The following is a 22,345-nucleotide window of genomic DNA, read 5'->3' on the forward strand; positions in this document are numbered from 1 at the left end:
GCGCTGCGGAGGCCCTCGCTTACCTTCCAGCGGGAACCCGCTGCGCGGGTAGTTCTGCCCCGGGCCCGGCCGCATCATCCTGGGCACAGCTCCGGCCAGCGTGGTCATCCTGGGGGCAGCTTCGTTTGGAAATTATATCCAGGTAAAGGCGAGATAGGAAGGCGAGCGAGGCGCTGGGAACCCTCGGGAACTCCCCCGGAGCGCGGAGAGCCCCTCCCCAAAGAGGCTGGAGAGACGGAGGGAGGGCCGTGGGGAGGGGGACTGCTCGCTTCTAGTCCAGGGAGAGCGAGGCTCGAGAAGGAACCAGGCTGGGAAGCCCGAGTCCAGGATTTCGAGCCCAGGGTGGGAAAGTTTACTGGGAATCTGGGCGAGTGGCCCCGCGCCTGGGACGCTGGGGAGGGGTCTCAGAGCGCCGCGACGAGCCAGGGAAGGGGGTGGGGCCGGGAGCACGGCCGGCCGGAGTCTCTTCCTGTCGTGACACCGAGTGCGGGGATCCTGGCTCTTGAGCATTTATTAGTTCTTTCACCCAAAGCTTGGTCAAGAGCCCTGAGCTGCGATTGGCCGACGGGGAGACCGTCCCGGGTGGCGGAGACACGCGCTGATTGGGCGACAGCGGCCACTTTCTCTTCCCATCCCCGGTGGTGCCGAGACCTCGGCCGGCCCCAGAGGGACCCGCGCTGCGCCCCTGCCCCAGGAGAGAAGGATAGACTCCTAGAAACTGGGAGAGAGAGCCTGAGGGGAGGTGACAGCTGCTGAGAGCAGGGAGGGGTCCCAGTCTCCCCGTCTCTGTCTGTCACTCTATGTGTTTCACTCCTTGGCAGTCTATTTCTCTGTCTCTTTGTCTCTCTCAGTATTCTGTGTGTCTTTCTCTGTCTCTGACTCTATTCCTCTCTGGGTGACTATGTCTATGTTTTCCGTCTCTCTCTCTCTCTCTCTCTCTCTCTCTCTCACACACACACACACACACACACACACACACACACACTTTACTTGGCTTGCTGCCACTGGAGGGGGCTCAATTCCATAAGAAGGCATTGGGAACCCCCAGACATGTGTGGCCTCCCTTCCTTTGGTCAATGCCCCTTGGCCTAGGCTTGTTAAGGGGTTCTCCCAGGAGGAGTCCAGGCTGTGCTGACCAGTTCTTTTGTCTTCTCCGCTGGGGGGGTGGGGGGCAGGGCTACTGTGCAGAGGTGGGGAGGTGGCCGCAGGACTGCTACTTGAAGGCTGGGAAGGAGAGGAGAAGAAAGGGGTCTCCGCTTCTTGATTGAAAAACCGGGTCTGCGAAGCCCCAGCTCTAAATCTCAATGTATAGATTCCCAACACGCTGGCAGAACTGCGTCTATACGTTCAGGTTTTGCCCGGCTGCAGCGTTTGTTCTCAGGAATTTATTATGGTATTCAGGCTAAACTGCTGGAAAAATAAAAGGAGCGGAGTCTTGGCTAGGAGCTGAAGTGTCCCCAGCAGGATATGACGCCAGGAGTGTTGTAAAGACTGTCTGTCCTCAGAGAAGGTACCATTGTGCATAGCCTTTTATTTATAACTTGGTAAGTGCCAGCGAACTCGCCTCCTTTACACCCCCAGTGCCAGCCCCAGGCTCTGCGCTGCGCTTTATTCGCTCCAGTCTATTCAGGGACTGTCACTCTGGGACTGCGAGGTATTCAGGGCCTTAATCAATCAAAAGGATGAGAATCGGGCAGGTTTTTCCCTTTGAAATAAAGGAAACAATGACTTCTGGGCTTCAAGTTCCCCCTTTTTCCTTTTACGATTTTTGAATTTTTCCTGCACTGGAGTCCTCCACCCCTCTCTCTCCGTCCTCCCTTCCCCCAACTCCTTTGACAGATTTTATGTGAACTCGGGCTCCCAACGCCACTTCCCAACCCCCTAATTAAAGCAAACTCAGAAGGCAAGATTGGGAGGGGCGGGCGAAGAATAGCTGCTCAATCGTCTGCAAGTTGGCCCTTTAAAAACCCACTCAGGATTTTTTAAAGGAAAGCAGGCAGCTTTGGGCTGGGCCCAATGTCAAAAGGCTTGGTGGACCTGGAAGCTGCTAAGAGAAGCCTCTGGAGACACCCGAAAACGTCTGGACACCCCTACACCCACCCACGGGGGATAGCGCCCCATGTGCATTCATAGTACAAAGGAGAGACGCTGTTGAGAACGGAGCCCCGCTCAACCTGGTTTTATTAAAAATGATTCAATTTGTCAAGGGGAAAACTTTCTCATTTCCTTTGTGCACACATGGGGCCACCAAAGTCTGTGTCCTTGTTTCTTAAGCCCCTTCTCAGGGGTTGCCTCTCCGGAGCTGGACTTTTCCCCAGTTTTCTGTCTCCAAAAGGCTGGGTGAAGCAGACAGAGCACTTTCTGGGGTCAGCGGTAATTGTTGGGGGAGGGAGGTGCTGAAAGTGTATTTCAAGAGGGCAATGGGAACTTCCAATTGCGCTGAAAGGAACCCGGGACGGCGGTGGGCGGTTAAAAACCGACCAGGGCCGCGTCTCACTGGGTTTTTTTTTGAACCCGCGGCTCGCATCCGGGGCCCTCCCGGCGCAGACCCGCGCCCTCCCTCCCCCACAGCCTGCGCTCTGCCGAGAGCCGCGGGCCGGGAAGGGGCGCGCGGGCTGCAGACTCGTCCTCCCGGGTTGCGCGCCCTCCTCTTCGCCGAAGAGGCAGAGCCGGGAGGACCTTGGAATCGAGGTACCGACGGTGGATGTGGATCTCGAGTGCGGGTCTGGATCTCGCGCATCCATAAACCACCACTACTTGCCATAAAAACGTGCAAATATAGGCCCCGAGGGGGTGTGTATGGGGGGCGGGGGGTGAGGGCCCGCAGCTCCGGGCTGTCTCCTTCCCGGCCTCTCCCCTGCCCTAGCGCTCTGAGGTTACAGTAGCCACACGGTTAGCTCGACCCTTTTCCACCCCACAGCGGCCAGAAGACCCGGAGGCCCCGCAGCTGGGCCGGTGCGGCTGCCGGGCCACCTCCAAAGTCCTCGGGAGTCCAGATTCCCTGAGGTTGGCGTCCTCGAGGTCCGACCCGGGAGGGCCAGGGCGGCGATGCTGGCTGGGGCTTCCCGGCCGGTGGCGCCCGTTCGCAGCCACGCCGGACCCGGCCCAGAGCCAGCGGAGCACTGCCCCGCGCAACAGGTCGCGGAGGGCAGGGTGGTTCCAGATTCCCCAGATTTGCTTCGAAGAGCACATCTCCATCTCTACGTTCCAGTCCCTCCTTCCCGACCTCCGAAGGTTGGGCCTCGCCTACTTCCTTCCAAGTCTCTCCAGAGCCAAAGGCACCGGGCCCCGACCGCCCGGAGCAGGGAGGGGTTCTCCACCTTCCCCCGCCCGGAGCCTGGGGACCACAGCGTCCCCCAGCCCGATCTGGCCACCATACCGGCGCTAGTCGGCAAAACGGCGGCCCGGTAGCGGGGCTTGGAAGGCGAGCGCCTGGCCCTGCATCCCTGAGCCCAGGTTTGGGAGGCAGCCTTTCAAGCGGTGCTGTCCACCCCGCTGTCTGCGCACGTGCAAAATGAAGGCGATAACAGCATCATTTGGTTTTAAAAGGAGGAACGTAACTTGCCAGGACTTCCTCCGCCCCCAGTTCATTGGCACCGCAGGTGAAATAGACAGCCGCTGCCTGCGCGAGCGTGGTGGGGGGTGCAGGGGGGTCATGCCCCTTTTACTTGAAGGGTCTCCTTCCCTGTGGGGTTGCTTGCACGGATCTACAGTCCAATCCTGGGGGAGGGGCGTCAGCTTGGGCTGCAGGTCACCCTTCAGCACGCAGGCCCCACAATGGTGGGACCCCCAGCACAGGCGTTTCGGGGCCCACGGACTTCTCCAGCCTCTAAGAGATGACATCATTTGTAGCCGGACACAGGCCTTACGGGGAAAATGATCATCTGTGTAAAATAACGTCCCTGACCTTGTAGATGGTGGCATCTGCCACCCAGGCCTTCCCCCCCCCCCCTCTCCCATCTGGAGGCGGGGCTCCGACTGGCAGGGACCCGCCTGGCCCAGCACCAAGGCGCAGTCTGGAGTTTGAGCAAACACCACGAAACCCTCAGTTCCGCAGAAAGGCTTTCCCGTGTTTACCGGAGGAAATAAAAAGCGCCAGGTCCGGCACCACGCGCTCCTTGGCTGGACGCGATGATACCGGATGATACCGGATTGATGATGATACCGGATTGGTGAATGCTCGGGTTTAAATCCGCACGTCGCAGCCAGGCGCAGCTACGGCCATCCTAGGACCCCCGCAGTTATTTGTCAAAAGCGTTGGCGCCGAAGTTCTCCTCGTTGGAAAATCAGTGGGGATGAGATGGGATTTGGGGACTGGATGGGGAGGATCTGGGCGCCCCACCGAAATGTGCTGCGAGGCGGCAGCCTTGGTTTTGCCCCTGCGGTGCCCCTGCCCCTGGGGGAGGGGGGAGAACATCTGAGCGAGTTCACAATAAAGAGCATATGGTTTGTGGGAAGAGAAGAGGAGGAAGGGAAAAGAGAAAGGAAGGGAGGGGAAGAGCGGTGGAAAAGGCAATTTGTTGAAAGACAGAGAGGGAGGGAGAGAATGGGGATCAGGACAACTTGTTGCCTACAGACACGCATTTGTTTCTGCAAAAATTACTTTGATGCAAATATGGAAGATAAGACACCCGAGCCTGACTCTCCAGGGGGGAAAGTGGTTCATTAAAAATTTAGAATAAACCCTCTCTAATCTTTAAACAATGTTCTGCCCAACTTGGTTAGACCCCACGAGGGAAATTCAGTAACTGCTCTGCTAGCCTGTGTAAGCGGTGCGTGTGAGCCTGCCGTGTGTGTTGGGGGGTGGGTGGGAGGGGGGTACAAATTGAGGTGTCTGGGAGGGGAGGAGTTGACTGGTATTGGGAGAGTTTCAGACTTGCGGAATAGAGGAATCCGAGTGGAGGCAGGAGAGGAGCTTGGGGGACGTGGATAGGAACGCTGGGGAAAGCGGAGGGTCTGTTGGGTTTCCTTGATGTCTGGGATAAAGGGGAAGGCAAATGACCACTCCAGGAACTTCTGCCTCAGGGTGTTTGGGCCGTTCTTGGACACACACACACACACACACACACACACACACACACACACACTGGGTCCCCCTCCCGAGGTCCCGGGGAGTGCGGCGAAGGGAAAGTGGGAGAAGAGGAGTGAATGGAGGTGGGAGACGCTAACAGGCCTTTTGCTTGGATCGGGCCAGGTCTCTCGGGGACTCCGCGTTTTCTGGTGCCTGAGCCGCCGCCGCTTCTCCGCCGGAATCCCTTCAACCCCGCGGGAAATTGCTCTGCGGGTGGATTTCAGGAGGCGGGTGACGGGAGGAACCAGGAAAGAGAGATCTAGGAGAATGGTCGGGCCCAGGGTCTGTAGCTGGGCCTGGACAGGCGCCGCAGTGGAGGCCCGGGAGCGGGAGGCGGCAGAGCCCTGGGGGAGCCCAGGACCCGCGGTGCCCACGTTCTTTTAAAGGCGCGTCGGAGCCGGAGACGCGGCAGCCAACCCACTGGAGTAAACACAGCAGGTGGGGCGGGGGCGGGGGCAGTGAAGGAGGCCGGGTCGTCGCCAGCCCACCCGGTGAGATTCCGCCAGAGCCCGGAGGAGCGCAGGTGGGGGCCCGGAGGAGGGTATTGGGAAGAGCACCCCGCCTGGTCCGCCGGCCCCAGGAGCTCACGGTGCACACCCAGGAGGGGCCGTCTGCCCTGCGATAGTCCTCTGCTGACCCCACACCCTTTCAGAGCGGGAGGTAAAGAGGGGGTGGGGAGAGAAGGGGACGAGAGAGAGAAAACCAAAAAACTGGACGCTTCATCCCTTCCAATCTCTAGAATTGAATTACATGAAGTTCCTTTCTAGAGCTTCAACTTTCCTTCCATCTCCATCCCCCAGGAAAACACCAATCTCCCCTGTTAAACAAAGTTTCTCTTTCTGGAGGAGAAACTTCAAACTAGCCTTGGGTGTGGCGGCGAGGAATGGGGGAATAATTTGGATTTAGGAGGGTGGGGATGGGAGAATTCTGAGGGGGAAATCTGAACAGGTTAACACTGATCACCTCCAACGCCAAAAGCGCCGGCCAGCCGAGGTGGCTGAGCTGGAGGGAGAGGGCGGACCAGCGCTGAGCCGCGGGCCTGTGCCCTCTCGGAACGCAGTCAGGGTCCCCTCCCGGCCTCCGCAGGTCACCCTGTCGGCTGTGCTTCTCTCCTCCCCCAAGACTCCCCCAATGCCCAGCCCGGGGCCAAGAGTTAAGACAAGTAGTCCCAAGAGGAATAAGCTTCAGAGAGCTCTCTCTTTTTTTTTTTTTTTCTTTTCATTTTTAAACGAAATCGAATACTATCTGGCTGCAAAAATATATATCACTGGCCCAGGGTCTGAAAGATTAACATTTGGATTTGTAGGAAATGTAATCTGCATGGCTAATTGATTCCCAGCGTATCAGTTTAAAGGATAAAGATCGATATCTACATGATGGATACTGTATTAATAGGGGCATAAATAAAGGCCGAAAAGTCGTTACGGAAACCTTTGAAGCCGCTTCCAGCTCTCGGGCCCTCCACGCGGCCACTCGGCCTCACCCTCCCGCCCCCAGCCCCTGCTGAGTGGGAAGCACTTGCTCCTCTCCCCCCCCCCCCGCCCCCAGCCCCACCCCAACGGGGAGAAGGAGGGTCTTGGGCTAAAGCCGAGTGTTGGCTGCAGCATGCTCCACGGAGAGCGGCACTTTTTTGCCTGGGCTGCAGCAGGTGGACAGAGAGGCGCGTGAGAGGGTGGTGTTTTAGCAAAACGGAGCACTCCTATTCTTAGAAAAACACAGACACAAAAGCTCCATACAGGGACACCCCCAGTCACACACCTTCACACACACATTTGCACACACTCAGACACCTCGAACGCCATAGACAGACGGACATAGCCACACAGATGCACAACCATCCACCCACACACTCATTCTCACGCAGGGGGTAGGATGGGTGACCCGGGCTCCTGGAGCTCCCCTCTGGGTGGGAAAAGGGGGAGGCAGCGAGGCTCAGCGGGAAGCGTGCGGCGGGGCTGGGAGGTGGGACAAGGGAGAGAGTCCTCCAGGTCCCTCGGGATCCTAGAGGGGAGAGAGGACCACCCGAACTAGCGTAGTTGCGGATGGAGATGGAAGGGGGGGGGGGGGTGAGTCTCAGACAGTAGGTCTCAGAAGTGGCGAGGAGAGGGAGCCAGGATGGGGACACTTCGATCCGAAACAAGGATGCCTTAGCCCAGGGGTGACCAGTTAGTCCTGGGTCCCAGCGGGCGCCTCCACCGTGAAGCCCGCCCCACCAAGGGAATTTTCCAACTGCAAATAATTCATCCCCCCCGCCCCGCCTCGCGCGCCCTCCTCTCCGTAATTAAGAAGGGCGTTTCGACGCGATGGGCGTCATCTTTATTAGTGACGCCGCGCTCCTCAGTGCGCTGTCCGCGTCCGTCACACCCAAAGCGAAAGCGCTGGGGCCTAACCCCTTCCCGGAGCGGGTGTGGGGGGGAGTGGAGGAGCCGGTGTTTCCACCCCTGGGATCGGGTTACCGTCGCCGCGGGAGGAGACGCGGCTCCCCGGCCCCGCCAGGAGGCAGGGCCCCAGCCCAGAGCCTGCTGCGCGCCCGCCCGACGGCTCCCCGAGCCCCGACGGCCAGGAAACGTGCCCCAGTGACGTGGATCCCCCATCTGGGCACGCGTCACTCGTGTACACGCGGAAACTCACTCGGAGTCGCCACTCCCTCCACCGACCCCCCCCCCCCGACCCCTCCCGCCAGGCCTACCTACAACACCAGCCTCCTCCTTCCTTGGAAGCTCCCAGGAGGAGCTGAACAAAAACCGATTCCCCGGAGCCCAAATCTTCTGCGCATTGATACTGGGGGGCGGAGGTGGGAGGGGGTGGGGGAGACACTCAGATTACCCCTGGGGCGAGGCGACGGGCTGTGGGGGAAGACCTTGGCAATCTACTGCTCCCGGCGCCGGCGCCGAGGGAGCGGAAGGACGTGTGCAGTGAGCGGTGGGGTGGAAGTGGGAGGCAGGGGCCCCAGTTCTTAGCGGGGAACCCGGGAAAGCTCAAAGCCCCAGGTCGCGCGTGGAAAAGCTGTCTGGAGACGGGAGTCGCCAGATTCAGGTTCCTTCTGGGCGGCCCGCAGCACCCGGTGGGCTGAGGGCCGGCGCCCTGGGCTCACTCTGGAGAGTGCCCGGGGCGGGTATCTCGTGCGGTCACCCCTTCCCATTCGGCCGGGCTGCTGCCTCTCTCACCCTCACCCCTCCAACTCCACCTTAGCAGGTCCCGTCCTCTTTGCGCCTTGAACCTGGACCATCGGGGCTGAGATTCTTCCACTCGAGCCCCCCGAAGAGATTCTGCCATATATACAGATGTACGGAGGAGGAGCGACTCAGGGCACAAACTTAACCGGGCAATGATTTCCGAGTACTTAGGGGCTGAGGTAGGAGCTGCGCACACAAGCCCAGTTCCTGAAGGAACACAACCCCGAGTTGCCTCTCGTGATTTTGCGCCCAATTATACATATTGTGTGAAGCCAGGCATCGGAGGTCCGGCCCCCAGGCCCTCGGTGGATTCCGCCCTTGCATCCTTGGGCGCCCTTGGCTCCTGGGCCTTTCAGAGGTCCTATCCCCACCCCCTCCCCCTCCCAGGCAGAAAGTCCCTCCTCCCAACTGGAGTTCTCTCTTTAGCGCGGCGCCCGGAGCAGCCCCGGGGATGCGATGGCCTGCGGAGAATCCGGACTTGCTGCGCTGGCGGCCCCGAGAGGTGCGGGAGGCAGTGGCCAGCGGCACCGCCAGCCTGGCTTTAGCGGCGCTGGGAGCATCGCCCTCTTCGCTGCTGCTTCCTTCGCGCCCGTGCTGGGCCCACTCTCCCATTCAATCATTCCTTACCACCTCCGAGATTTCTCATTAAATCCGCAGGCTCCTTGCTCGCTGGTTACTTCCAGAGCCTGAGACACCTACAAACCTGGCCCGCCAAGCCTTTCCTAGGGGCAGTTTTGATTATTTTATTCTACCCTCTCCTCGTCCCCTGAATGGTGGGCTGGGCATGTCTTCCGGCTGTGTCCCCAGAACCCATCACACGGCCCTTCAGTCATCCCACACATACTTATTGAGCGTCTGCTGCACGCTGCTCCAAGTGCTGGGTCTACCCTGGTGATTGAAACACACCACTTTTCCTCCTGGCAGAGCTGATGTTCCAGAAAATAACTTAGAAGAGCATAAATGCAACCTGTTAGGAGATTGTTTGTGGGGGTGAGGCTCAGCTCTAAAAAAGCTACAAGTACTTGGTTGATGGGAAGAAAACTAGAGAGGGGGCAGCTATGGAATGCTGGTGGAGGGTGGCGGTTATATCAGCCAGGGAAGTCTAGGCAGGCTCAGCCAGGTAGCTTACAGCAGAGAAAGGAGGACAGGCAGGAGAATTTGGCGAGGGAAAGAAAAGGGCAGGGCGACAGGAGAGAATGAAGGAACTGTATTGTTCAGCAACACTTTGGTAAGCAACTACTTACTGTTCGCTTTGAATCCTGCAGTTTGGCAAACGGGGGCTGGGCCTGGGGAGCCAAACTTGCAGATGAGCTGTGCCTGGAAGAGGCAGTTCTTAGGGCCTGACATTCCTGGGACCTTCCCCCACTGCCCTTTTTCTGAAGACACTGCCCTGGGGCAATGGGAAGGATAATGGGGAACCAATCTTCCTGAGAACAGAGGGTGGCTCCTGGAGTCCATCCCTCTCTCCCACTCTGAGAGTAAGGCAAATGTCACTGTTGGAGGTCTGGGAGCTGGGATTTCCCTAGCTCCCCTCTTCCTGTGGTTGTGGCTCAAGAATCTGACTCAGGCTTGGGAGCCTTCATGGGGGGTGGGGGGGGCGTTGTCTGCAAATTGCATTTTTATTTGAAAGAAAATGAAGGCACTACTTCTTGGAGTCTACCAGCTCCCTCACCTGGACCTGTCACCCCCAGTCCCCAGAGAGGAAGAAACGCTTGCAGGCTGGGTGAGCTAGAAACCCCTGCTCTACACTGTGAGGGCAGGGGCTCTGTCTCTCCTGAGTGATGCCCTGCAGCTGGCACCACCTCCAGGAGAAGGGGAGAGGAAGCACTTTTCCAGAGGAGCCCAAAGATGCTAGAGAAGCAGTCATCATTCTCCAGCTGGTGGTCTTGGAAGATAAATCAAAAGACACCAGCAGGTCCATTCAGAAGAGAACAGTACATACAGCCCTGCAGTGGGGGTTTGAAAAGAGGCTATGCTGGCTTCCTCAGAACAGTAAGCAGGAATATTGCTCAGCCAAAGGGAGTGGTTCTTACTTGTCACAAACACAACTGATAAAGCAAAACTTTACAAGACTTTGGCGCTACTTAGCAGAAGAGAAAAACAGAAACTGTGTATCTGCAGCAGAGGCGAGAAGACTGATGTGGAAAGGGATCCCCATGACATCTCCAGACCTAAGTTCTCTACCTCCAAAGCAGGTGGAGGAGGTTTTCAGAGTGCCCAGGCTGCCCTGTCGCAAGGGTCATAAGAGTCACCCTGTGGTAGAAACCATAATCCTTGGTCCCTCTTGAACAAGGTCACTTTTCCAGTGGAGGGAGAGGGGCTTGTACTCTACTCCTCTGATTGATGAGGAATCCCCAATTTCAGAAGAGCAAGCAGTGCAGTTTCATTGGGGGAGGATGACCCAGGGGGACAGGAGCCAGAGCCTGGGGCATTCGGGAACAAAGTGGCAGGTCACCCTGGGAGGGAGGAATCAAAGAAGCTTTCTGAACTCGAAAAGAAGGAAGTATCACCCAGCCCAGCCGGTGTTGCTTAGTGGTTGAGTGTCCGCCTATGAAACAGGAGGTAACTGGTTTGATTCCTGGTTGGGGGCACATGTCTAGGAGGCGGGCTCCATCCCTAGTAGGGGGCATGTGGGAGGCAGGCAATCAGTGAGTCTCCCTCATTGATGTTTCTATATCTTTATCCCTCCCTGTGTCTCTAAAAAAAAAGAAAGAAAGAAAAGAAAGACAAAGAAGGAAGTATCATCAAAATGGAAGGTTTTAGAGACAGAAAGAAAAGAAAAGCTCCTGGAAAGAGAGGATTGCTCCAAAACTAAAAAGAAAAGAGAGAGGAAGGAGGAGGAACGAGAAAGGCCAATTACTGAAGACACGCTATGACTAAGATATTTCAGATAAAATGAATTTTAATGGATGTCAATCAAACTGGGTTCCTATTAGACAATGCTGAATAAACTGTTTCTGATTTGAAGGATACATTTGCACTGAGAGAAGCGATCTGACGCCGTATTTCCCTGTTCCAGAGTATGTGGGCCTGGAGGAGATATTTGTGTATTGGGGGGTAGCAGGATCAAGGCAGTTGAGAGGAAGAAAAGGACATTAGGAAGGAAACTACAATAGATATGTCACATGAATGCTTCCTTGGTGAAGAAGAATATTTCTTTTTGGTTTGCTCCCAAGGTTCTCAAATTCATTTATGTTCAACTAAAATAGAGGTTGGACTTTGCCAATTTATACATTGCAGAAGTGCAGGATGATGGGAGAAAGGATGGCTATAAATAAACTCAACACTTGGAACAACCCCTTGTAAAGGACCAGTTATGGAAGTGCCAGGGTGGGAGAATCAGGGAAAGGGATGTTGCATCCTTCACCTACCACCTCAGACAGCTAACCATCTCTCCCACCACCTGTCCCAGCCTCCCTCCAAGAACCAGACCACACTCTCTAGGAGGTTTCTCTGAGGACAGGTCCAGTGCCCTGGGGTTGGCAGCATGAGAGCTCAGTGGCCTGGAGTCCTTGGGCCAGCTGCTTGGGTCCCCCATCTTGAATAAGCTATCTTGGCAGAATGGGGGAAATGGTTTATGTGGTGACAACAGTGCTTAATGACACTGGCACATTACCATTATATAATTATATAATAGCAATATAATATATAATTGCATTATATTACTACTATTGTACTTTATGGTTACTATATTACTACAATATTATATTACTATTATATAATGTGTTATATAAGATGATATACTATATAATAGTAATAGTAATTGCATGTATTCATTGAGTACTTTGTACATGCTGGCATTGTTCTCAGCATTTTACGAAGATTGTTTACTTCTCAAAACAGCCAGATTATGCTCTGGCCAGTGTGGCTCAGGTGGTTGAGCATCCTCCCATGCACCAAAAGTTGCCTGTTCCAGTTCCATTCTGGTGTGGGGGAGGAGCAGGAGGCAGCCAATCCATCGCTTGCTCGCTCTCTCTTCCTCTCTCTAAAAATCAATGGAAAAATATCCTCGGGTGAGGATTAACAAAATATGTATTTAAGAAACAGCTAGATTATATCTAGTTAGTACGAGGATAAGGGAGCAAAGGCGATTAATTAACTTGCCCTAGTCATACAGTTCAGGAAGCAGCCGAGGTGGGATTTAAACCCGGGACAGTGCTAAATTGCCAGTCTTGTTCCCTTAGAAAGCCCTGAAGGGGATATCCGGGACTTGCCTAAATTCTTCACCTGTTGCTGCTCGTCTTACTCTGGTTGTAAATAAATTTCAACAAAAGTTACTTTTAATGCTTCTGGAGTCTGTCTTATCTCTAGTGAAAAGAATTTGGAAATTTACTCCCCCTTTTAAAATACATCCAATGATATAATCCCACTTTCAAATTTTTGCTTATTTTAAACAATCCTTTTTCCGAGTCTCGGGGAGAATTGATTAGCTTATGTTTCTACGCCAAGAAGAACCTGAGACACACACGTGAGCATCAGGCACCTGCCCCTAATTGGGTCCGGACGCGTGGCAGGAGGGTCCCCGTGCCTTCCTGCGCATCCCCGCTGTGGCATTCAGAACTTGTTCTGTCCGGGCTTCCGAAGGCCCTCCTGCCGGGGACCAACCGCGCGCACCAGGACCTCGGCGCGGTGTAGGCTGCAGGCGCGGGCCCCTGCTGGGCGACTGCCAGGAATTTACCAGCGGAAATCCCAGGACTCCTAGGTGTTTCCAAGCCCCGGTGCCTTCGTGTTTACGTCGCGCTGACCTGCCCTCCGGCGGGTCCAGACACCTTTCGCATCTTTGAAAGAGGTGGGGAGACAGGCACGCTGGGCGGGGGCGCGTTTTATAAGACCTTTGGGGCTGGGATGTGCGGATAACCCGGCGTGGGGTGACTGCACCGGAGGAAGGGGGACTGAACTCACGCCTCTCCTGCCCGCGCAAGCTCCGCATCCTACGTACTGGTATTTCGGGTTTCTCTGCAGTTTTTCAGAATAGGTGCGAGGAACGCGGAGATTAGGGGCGGGCGCTGGGAGGGGCCGGTGAGCCTCCAGGATGGTAAATACTCCTCGACCGCATCATAAATGACACAACCCTCAGACCCTGAAATGGGGGAGGGGGCGTCACAAAACCAGCAGAGTTGGGGCTAAGGACTGGGTTCCATACAAACAAAACAAGCTTTGGTGGAGACGTCGAGTGCCTGGGTTGACAAGACACGTGCCAGCGCGTCCCCCGCCCCCACCTCGAGCGACAAGTGGGCTTGTGCCAGCGGCCTTATACCTCCGATTGCTCCCGGCCCGCGCCTGCCCTTGCAGGGCGCAGGGGCTGCGACAGGGACCGGCTCCAGCCCTGGACCCAGCTGGGCGGAGACTACTAGCCTGTCTCCTCTGGAGGCCTCCGGTCCTGTGGGACACAGGCCAACCCCGGGGTGCAGGGTTACACCCCGCGAACCCGTGAGCCGCCCTGGGAACCAGTCGCGGCGGCTGCCTCGGGCGGTCCTCAGGGAGTGAGCAGGGTCTGCAGTCAACTCCGCTTTCCCACGGGCTGGGGGCCCCCGCGGGCGTCCCGTCCAAAGGAGAGAGATCGAGGTAACTCTCCCCTCCTCCACGGACCGCCGGTGGCTGGGTCTGGCGCACATCTACTCCTGGACCGAGAGCGAGGAGTTAATTTGCGCGCTGACCCGCCAGTCCGCAGGGTCTTTGAACAGAACGTAATAACCGTCCTAGTGGGCATTTTAGGACGCGGCTCCTGCGCGCTGGATCTGCTCGCTCGGCCACACCTGCTGGCGACCAGCAGATGCCCCGTCAGCTGTCCCTGGTGATGACACCCACAGCTGTCCCTGGCGAGGTTCTGTTAATTTAACCTTGAGACTTTCCTGCTTATCCACATAATCCACCCTCAAATCCCCGCGCTGTCACTGGATTTTGATGACTCACGGGACTTGGAAAGCACTCGCCTATGTTTCGAGGGTGAGGGGAGCCCACAAAAAGCCTGTGAAGCAGAGGCGCAGCCCGTCACCCTGCCCCGTTAGGAAAGATCACAGCGCTCCAAACGGGGATGCAGGTATTTACTTAACTCTCCTGGGGATACAGTCACCAGGAGTGTGCGTGTGTGTATGTGTGTATGTGTGTGTGTGTGTGTGTGTGAGAGAGAGAGAGAGAGAGAGAGAGAGAGAGAGAGAGAGAGAGAGAGAAAATGATGTCAGAGACCAGAACAAGGATTAAGTAGTTATCCAAATTATGGCCACTTCCAAAATCCAAGCATTGGTCCACGACCTTCCAGTTTCTAAGAAACCTGGCGGCGCCGTTGAGTTCATTAAAGTGAGATTAGGAAGAGCGTCGCATTTCAATAAATACGGTGTGAAATAGAATGGCTTTCAGATCTGGCTGCACCGTCAATCACCTAGGGCGCCTTTTAAAAATACCGAAGCGCCTCCCCTCCCGGTCCCCACCCAGGCCAATTCAATTCGCGTCCAGGGGGCCCGGCGGGTGCTTCCGCGGTTGTTTGTTTCTGCTCTCCAGGTAGTTTTAACCTGCGGCCTGCGAGCGCTGAGAACTTCCGCTGAGGCTCGCATCAGGAAATAAGTTGTCTGTGTCTGAACTTAATAAGATATGGGCTCTAGGGACAAATCGTTTGCCTTGCAGAGCTCGGTCCAAGAATGTCTTCGCAATTAATAGCTGTCTCCTACTCATTTGGAATTAATCCTTCCCCAAAACTGAAGTCAGGTACAATTGCTCCCTACCTGTCAAGTTGGACTACACATTTTTAAAAAATGCACACACAGTAGAATATAAATCATATTTCTATATGACGGAGAGTACTCATTGTCATGGTGGTAAGAGCCCACCATATATTACCATGGTTGTTGAAATAAACGTGTTCTGTCCTTGTATTGATTAGACACTGCCTCTTCTGTTTATTTGGCGATGAGGTTTTATAATAATAAGGGTGAGGACAACTTGGTTGCATATTTTCTCTACCCTCTTTCCCCCCCACTTCAACACTCTCCCACTTCCATCCTAGGGAGATGTGGTATTTCTAAACCAAAGATAATCCAGTTTTACCTGAAAAGACTTTTTTTTTCTAAAGGGAGTGTACACATTCTTCCTGAGCTCCTAGAAATATTCTTGGAAGTTGGACATTGACCACCCTCACTTCCCGAAATTTATCTTATCATCAGGAATAATTGTAAATTTATCATGGAAACAAATTTGCCTTCGGCATATTTCAGTTTTGCGTAACAGAACAAGAGCCTTATTTTTTGATGGATAGTAACAATTACAAAGCTTTTAAATATGGACAATCAAATGAGATCAAGCAAAAGACAGGTGAAATCGCTCTCACATTTTCCTTATTCACATAATTTCGAACTGAGATCTGGCTGCAGTTATTCCTAACACTTTTCAAAAATGGTTACTGTAGTAAATATTATATATTCATCAAATTTACTCTCTAACATATACAATAAAAACATGTTATTTCAAAGGAAGAAATGTAAATGCATACTTAGCAGGGGTGCAGTATGACATAAATTTATAATACAAATATTAGCTAATGGGAAACATGATTTAACAGGATATTAGTTGAGTCATAAAATAATGGGAGATTATTCTGTTACTGAGTTTGTAAATATAGCAAGTCTGTGAAGGAAAACTTATTTTAAATGACGAAGGTTGAAGAATTAATATGGAGAATAACAAATAATGTAAAATTTGACATATTTTGTTCTCCATGTTGTGGGAAATTTCCCTGCAATGTAAGCTTGTTCTGACTTTGCAGGTGCTGTTAGTTTTGGAGAGGATGGTGCAGACATGCGCATATATGCGGGAAACTAAAAGGAGTCAGACCTTGAAATCTCACAATGCAGAAAACCATGGGAAATGGAGATCAAATGTCCTTTAGTCTCTCCAGTGGCTCCTGTCACTGAATATAATGCAATAAAAGTTTCACCATGGTAATATTGACTTTTCTCAAAACGCAAAGGGCTTTTCAGGTATATTTTTTCACCTTTCACAAATCTTCATGAAGTAGGGAAAAGCAATTAAGTCATCCAGGGTCTCAGGATGTACTGAGTGACAGTATGAGGGAGGGGAGCCAAGTTGTTGAAGAGTCAGTGGAGAGTTTCCCATTCAGCCAACTCATCCCAATATTTATGGGCCCCTTACTATGTGCTGAGAACTGGCTAAGGCTTTGTGAATAGAGTGGGTGAGCAGACAGGGTTCCTTACTTGTTTTCACATTTTGGTTGCAGGAGATTGAGATAAAGAATGTAACAAATACGTAAAACCATACAGGTGGTTATGTTAGAAAGAAAATAAAACTTCAATGGGTAGACATTTGGGATAGAGTGGTCAGGGTAAACCTCTCCGGGAAGGTGATATTTATTACACCTTTGGAGACCTGAATGAAAACAAGACCACAGATCCACATAAGGCTCCTGTTTCCAAAGCAGTTCATTTATATACTCTCTTGTGTGTAGAAATCCTTACACAAACTCCACAAAGAAAAAAGCAGGACTGGTACTTTCTATTCCCTTTTTATAGATGAGGATTTTGAGGCTCAAAGAAAGGAGAGATCAGCATCCAGACTCACATTTTCTGGATACAGTTATTGGTCTTTAGACCCCAAACCCAATGTTCTTTCTGGGTGTGGACATTGTTCCCCAGATCATATTGCATTCAGAGACCAAGTATTTAATTCGTCACCTACAAGATGAGTTTTTGTCACTTGAAATTTAGACTCTATAGAAGCATGATGATAATCCTAACCTGCAACCCAGAACCTAGGCAGAATCTGGGCTGTGGGGACCATGATTCTTGAGCAAGTGTGCAGGCTGAGCAGGTCTGTTTTTTTCCAGTGACTTGACCTGCAGTTTACACTCATGAGCTGGAGATCAGTCCAGGATTGAACCAAGCTCTTCCAAGAAGATGAGAATGGGAAGGGGGAAATGTACTTCACTGCCACCAGGAGGCTTCCAGACAACCCATTGATCATTTCAACACTTACTTCCTAAATACTTGCTCTAAGATACCTGTGTGCAGGACTTACCACATGATGTAGGCTGAAATAATTAAATCACACCTGCAGAATAGGGGAACATCAGAATACCAGAAAATCACTAGAAAACAAACAAATGTTTTCTATCATCCCATGCCACTTGATTCCTTAAAAGTCAGAAATGAACAATAAAACAAGGTCAGCTAAGAAAAAGAATCACTCCATGTTCAGGTGCTGGGCTAGTAATCATATCTGTTTGATTTTAAAATGTTCTACCTCAAATTTCTCATTACAAAAAATTTGTATGTGCAACCATGAAAGAATCAAAATGTTGCTTGCATTGCAACTAAGGTGATTTAAAAATGTATTTATTATTTATGAGGAATAATTTACGTCATTGATGAACCCTCCTCTGTGGAACATTACATATACTCTAAAAGAAGCAAGCTGGGCCTGGCTGGCATGACTCAGTGGTTGAGCATGGACCTATGAACCAGGAAGTCATGGTTCGATTCTGGTCAAGTCACATGCCTGGGTTATGGGCATCCCCAGTGTGGGGTGTGCAGGAGGCAGCCTATCAATGATTCTCTCTCATCACTGATGTTTCTATCTCTCTCTCTCCCTCTCCCTTCCTCTCTGAAATCAATGAAATATATTTTTATATATATAAAAAAAGCAAGTTGGTCCCCAAGTAACTTTAGATAGACTTCCAGGTTGCTAAATTAAGGGAATGAAATAACAAATGTGTGTGCTCATATGTATACATGGTCACATCCACAAAGCCACGTGCTATTGCTAGTGTACACATACATACATACACATGTGTAGATACACTTGTAAAACTAAACAGGTGTGAATATAAACAGAATCTGAGCACCTGGAGGTAAACAAAGAATAAAAGATAAAAACTAATATAGAAGTAACACAAGTTACTTGTTGGAAATAGAAATTAATACCAATCTCTGAAATGTAATCCTTAGTATTAGAAACCTAAAAACATTTTGCAGAAATTGAGAACAAAAATCTTATATAGTAACAGATGGAAGCGACTTTTACCTCCAGAATAGATCTTATTGGACCTTCAGAAGTCCTGTTAAAACCTAGAAACAATCCCAAATCCTAAATTCACATTATGAATGGGGCAGGTAGAGAACTAACTCACATGTGGGAATGTACATTGCTAGGGTGGGCATTTCATGGGATTGTGTATTTCAGGAAGAGAAGGGCACACAAATAACTTGAAGCAATTTCCTCATGAAATAAATTTCATGAAAATAGTTTTCTATAAATGCTTCTTGTTTTAATTAAGACAATGCAGACATATAACACATCATTTTGCAATTCCTAAATCACAGCCATATCACTTATCAATGGCCAGTAAATGATTGCTTTCTATGATAGATACAAATATTCATTCAAGTTCAGGTACTAGAATAGTGTCAGAATATCATGCAGACAGCTTGCATAAATATACGAGGAATAACAGTATATCCTCAGTAGTTTCTGTGATGCTTAGGTATGAAAACTTCGACTTATTCCAAATCTCAAAAGATGGAATAAATAATGTTTTCATATAAAATACACCTGGAACAGTTGTTTTTTTCTTTTACCTTAAAAAGGCATCGGATCTACCTGCAACACACATTGAAATTCATCTTTTTAGTTACAAAATCAGACAGATAAGTATTCTTTTTTATTTAATATGACTGGGTGTGAACATTTCAGTAATTTCCTATATCAAATAGCTAAATTCAAAATATTTTTCTGTTAAGTGTAATATATATTTGTAATCGAAGGAAGAAAGACTTGTCAATTTAGTCTTTGGGCACTATTTCTATTTGATCAGATAGTTGAAAGTCATTAGTAGTTTCACAGTACAAAATCTTGAATCAGTTACGAACACGCCTTTTTTTCTGATAATTTCGAAATGTATTTGGACTGGAGGTATGGAAGAAATGCTACTGCTCATCAAACATCTTTTCTGAAAATTTATCGCACAAAATTTCCAGATGCATATATTTTTAAATAAATTATGTTTTCAATGAAATTAAGAAAAAGGGCGAGGGAAGCCTGCAGTTTATTTTCTGCGTGAATAGCTTTCCATATCTTCCAGGTGGGGGCAACAGTCAGTCAGTTTTGAGACGAGATGGAGAACAGGCTCTTGAATGTCCCTGAGTCCAGTTACAGAGGAGGAAATTACTTCCTGGTAGTAACGCCGCGAATAAAACCACCACAAGTTTCCAGGAGCCCAGCTTCCAGGACTTTTGGGTCTCTGCGGGGCCCGGGTAGCAAGATCCTCCGCCTGGAGCGCTCCGCGCGGCCGCCCGCACCCCAGAGCGCGCACGCGCGCTGTGCACCTGCCGCTGCGCGCACAGTTGAAGGCGGTAGGTGCGCCCCGTCGCCCAGCTCCAGCCCGCGCTGTGCCCGTGGGGAGTAAACACCACTCTGGGCGCTCCAGCTCACTCGCTGTCCAGGACCGCCAGAAAGCAGGGGATCCTTTCTCTGTTTGCATCTCATTCGTTTTTCCACCGGACAATCTGCATTCACAATTGCTGCAGCCGCGTGCGCGAGCGCACCTGCACCCTTAAAGAAACTGAAGTCGCGGCAGCCAGAAAACCAGCGTGCAGGCGGGGCGGCGGGGGTCCCACTCCCCTTTCCACCTCTTTACAAATCCTCCGACTCTGGGAAGGGAGGCAGAGGACTCTGGAGAGGATGGGGATGGTGCCTGAAGCGGAGGTTGATCTTGCATCCCCGCCTCCTCGATTTCTCCGGCCCAGCGCGGAGGAGGCGGGGCGTGGAAAGCCCAAGAGGCGCCCCGGAGTGGCGGGGCGGCGAGGGGATGCGCGGCCGGGGACCACGGGGAGAGGCCAGAGAAGCTCGAGCGCACGGAGCCAAAAGCCCCCTCCTCTCCGGTCTCGCAGGACTGAAGGTGCGTGCAGGCGGGAGACCCGGCGAGTCACCCCACTATGTGTCGCTCCCCCGCACGCCGCCTGCCGCTGCCGCCGCCCGCGTCCTCGGGCCGCCGCCCCCAGCCGAGCCCGTGGCCGCGCCCTCGGGGGTTCGGTACTTGAGCCAGCAGATGAGCCAAGTGACGACAACCGAGAAGAGTGCCAAAATGCTGGCCACCGACAGGCAGATGGGCCCCACGAGCGAGGGCGACGCGGCAGCCTGGGCCGCGCCGGCGGGCGCCCCGCCGCCGGGGGGTCCCCCGGCGCCGCCACCGCCGTAGTGGTTGACGAAGATGAGGCCGGTGAAGAGCAGCACCACCATGGAGAGGAAGGAGAAGACGACGCACACGCAGCCCGCCGTGAGCGCGGCGCGCTTGCAGTTATGGCAGCTTTCGTAGGCGCCCGAGGCGCGCAGGCCGGCGCGGGCGCGAGGCTCGCGGGCGGCGTCCTCCCTGGGCGGCGGCGGCGGCGGCGGCGGCGGCTGGGCCGGGTCTGGGGCCGGAGCGGGCGGCGGGGCCGCAGCGGGCGTTGGGCGGCGAGTGGGCAACGGCGGGAGCCGGTCCTGGGGCAGCGGGTCGTGCGCGGCGCGCAGGGCCAGCGGGAAGGCCTCGGCGAGTTTGGTGTTGCTGGGCAGGCCGTGCACGCGGCTGTCGGGCAGCGGCGTACGGTGGCGGCACACGGGACACGCGATGGCGCCGGGCGGGCCGTGCCAGGACGGCGGGCGCGGCGGGCGCTCAGGCGCGGCGGCGGCGGCGGCGGCGGCGGCGCGGAGCAGCAGCTGGCTCAGGCACTCCTGGCAGAAGGTGTGCAGGCACGCCAGCAGCTTGGGCGCGCGCCGGTCCGCGTCGAAGTAGTTGTAGCAGATTTTGCACTCGTAGTCCTCGAGCGGAGGGAGACCGGGGACCGTCACCACTGCGCTGCGGCCGCCCGCGTCCCCGCGGTCCCGGGCTGCCGCCGCGGCGCCCCCGGCTGCGGCCGAGCTCCCGGGGCTGCTGGTGGAGTTCCGCTCGCCGCCGCCGCCGCCACTGCCGCTGTCGCTCGCCGGCGCTGCCATGGCATGATCCGCCCCTCATGGGGGGCAAGGTGAGGCGCCTTCCTCGCCCTCCGCCGCAGCGTCGGCTCCGGCGAGGAGGAGGAGGAGGAGGCGCTTCGGCCGCCCCCCTCTGGCTGCTGTCCCCGGGTGGGGGAGGCGCCGCCGGCTGGGCCGGGCGGGGGCGCAGCGGCGACCGCCTTCACCCCACTCCCCCCAGATGCGGGTGCCTGGGTCCTCCCGGGCCCGGAAGTGTCTCTGCCGTCCCCCGGGGGCCTGTCAAGGCCGCTCTGCCCACCGCTTCGGATATCGGTTTTTGCGAGAATCGGGAGTTGAGGGCGGCTGGAGGGTGGGGCAGTACGGGAACGGGATTTGGGGTGCGGCCACGTAAGGATGTGGCGCCCGTGCAGCACCCGCTCCCCCCCCCCCCCGAAGCCACCCTCAGGGCATTGGTCTTGCTTTTGTCTTCTACTCTTCCCGCACCCCCCTCCCCCGGTGTCCCCGTTATCCCCGGTTTGTCCTACTTGGTCTGGGGCCGCGTCCTCTCCCCCCACCGCAGAGCTCACCGGTGATGTCACGCCGGACCCGCGCGGGGCGGGGAGGTGGCGGCCTCCGCGGCGGCGGTGGTTCCTGTCCGTGAAAATTATGATCTCATTTTTCCGTCCAAGGGGGACAGCCAGTCATCACCATGCCATTGACACTTTATTAGCGAAGCCCCAGCAGCCCTGCATCCTTCTCCTCGGGGTGAAAGCGAAGAGCTGGCCATTTTCCTGTCACCAGAGGGAGGAAATGTTGGAGCTGAACAGTACCTTTTTTAAAAAAAAAATCCAGAACTACTGCTTCCTGAGACTTAAGAAGGCAGGAAGACACGGACTCAGCCAGGTCCGGAGAAGTCTTGACACTGACCGCAGGGGATGGAGGTAGTTATTTCATTGGTGCACGGGCGGCTACAGAGGCCGAGAGGGGGAAATATTGTCGAGCAGGTTCACAGAATTTCAACGTCCAGCCTAAACCTAGCCCCTGGCATCACCCACCGCTCCCTGCCGCTGAAGTTTTTAACACACAAATGGAGAGAGCTGAAAATTCCTTTGGTAACATGGGACAGATCTTCCTGATCTTACTATTAAAAGGAACAGAAGTGCATCTG

At 53.8% G+C, this 22,345-nt stretch overlaps 2 protein-coding genes across 2 annotated transcripts in view; both read right to left on the reverse strand.

Moving 5' to 3' along the window:
• PAX3 (paired box 3) overlaps positions 1–108 on the reverse strand; it is a gene marked incomplete at both ends in the record, with an annotated part of 87,287 nt that extends 87,179 nt beyond the window's left edge. Inside the window, one exon of the mRNA XM_079783121.1 lies at positions 24–108. Coding sequence (XP_079639247.1) covers positions 24–108 — 85 coding nt within the window. The remainder of the gene's footprint in view (positions 1–23) is intronic.
• A 19,972-nt stretch (positions 109–20,080) lies between these two features.
• RNF228 (ring finger protein 228) lies at positions 20,081–21,488 on the reverse strand. The gene has a single exon (XM_079782577.1). It carries the CDS (start codon positions 21,220–21,222, stop codon positions 20,185–20,187), a length of 1,038 nt encoding a protein of 345 aa, XP_079638703.1. The 5' UTR covers positions 21,223–21,488; the 3' UTR covers positions 20,081–20,184.
• Between the last annotated feature and the right edge of the window lie 857 nt (positions 21,489–22,345).

Source organism: Cnephaeus nilssonii, assembly GCF_951640355.1.
Source record: "Cnephaeus nilssonii genome assembly, chromosome: 10".
Taxonomy (NCBI): Eukaryota; Metazoa; Chordata; class Mammalia; order Chiroptera; family Vespertilionidae; genus Cnephaeus; species Cnephaeus nilssonii.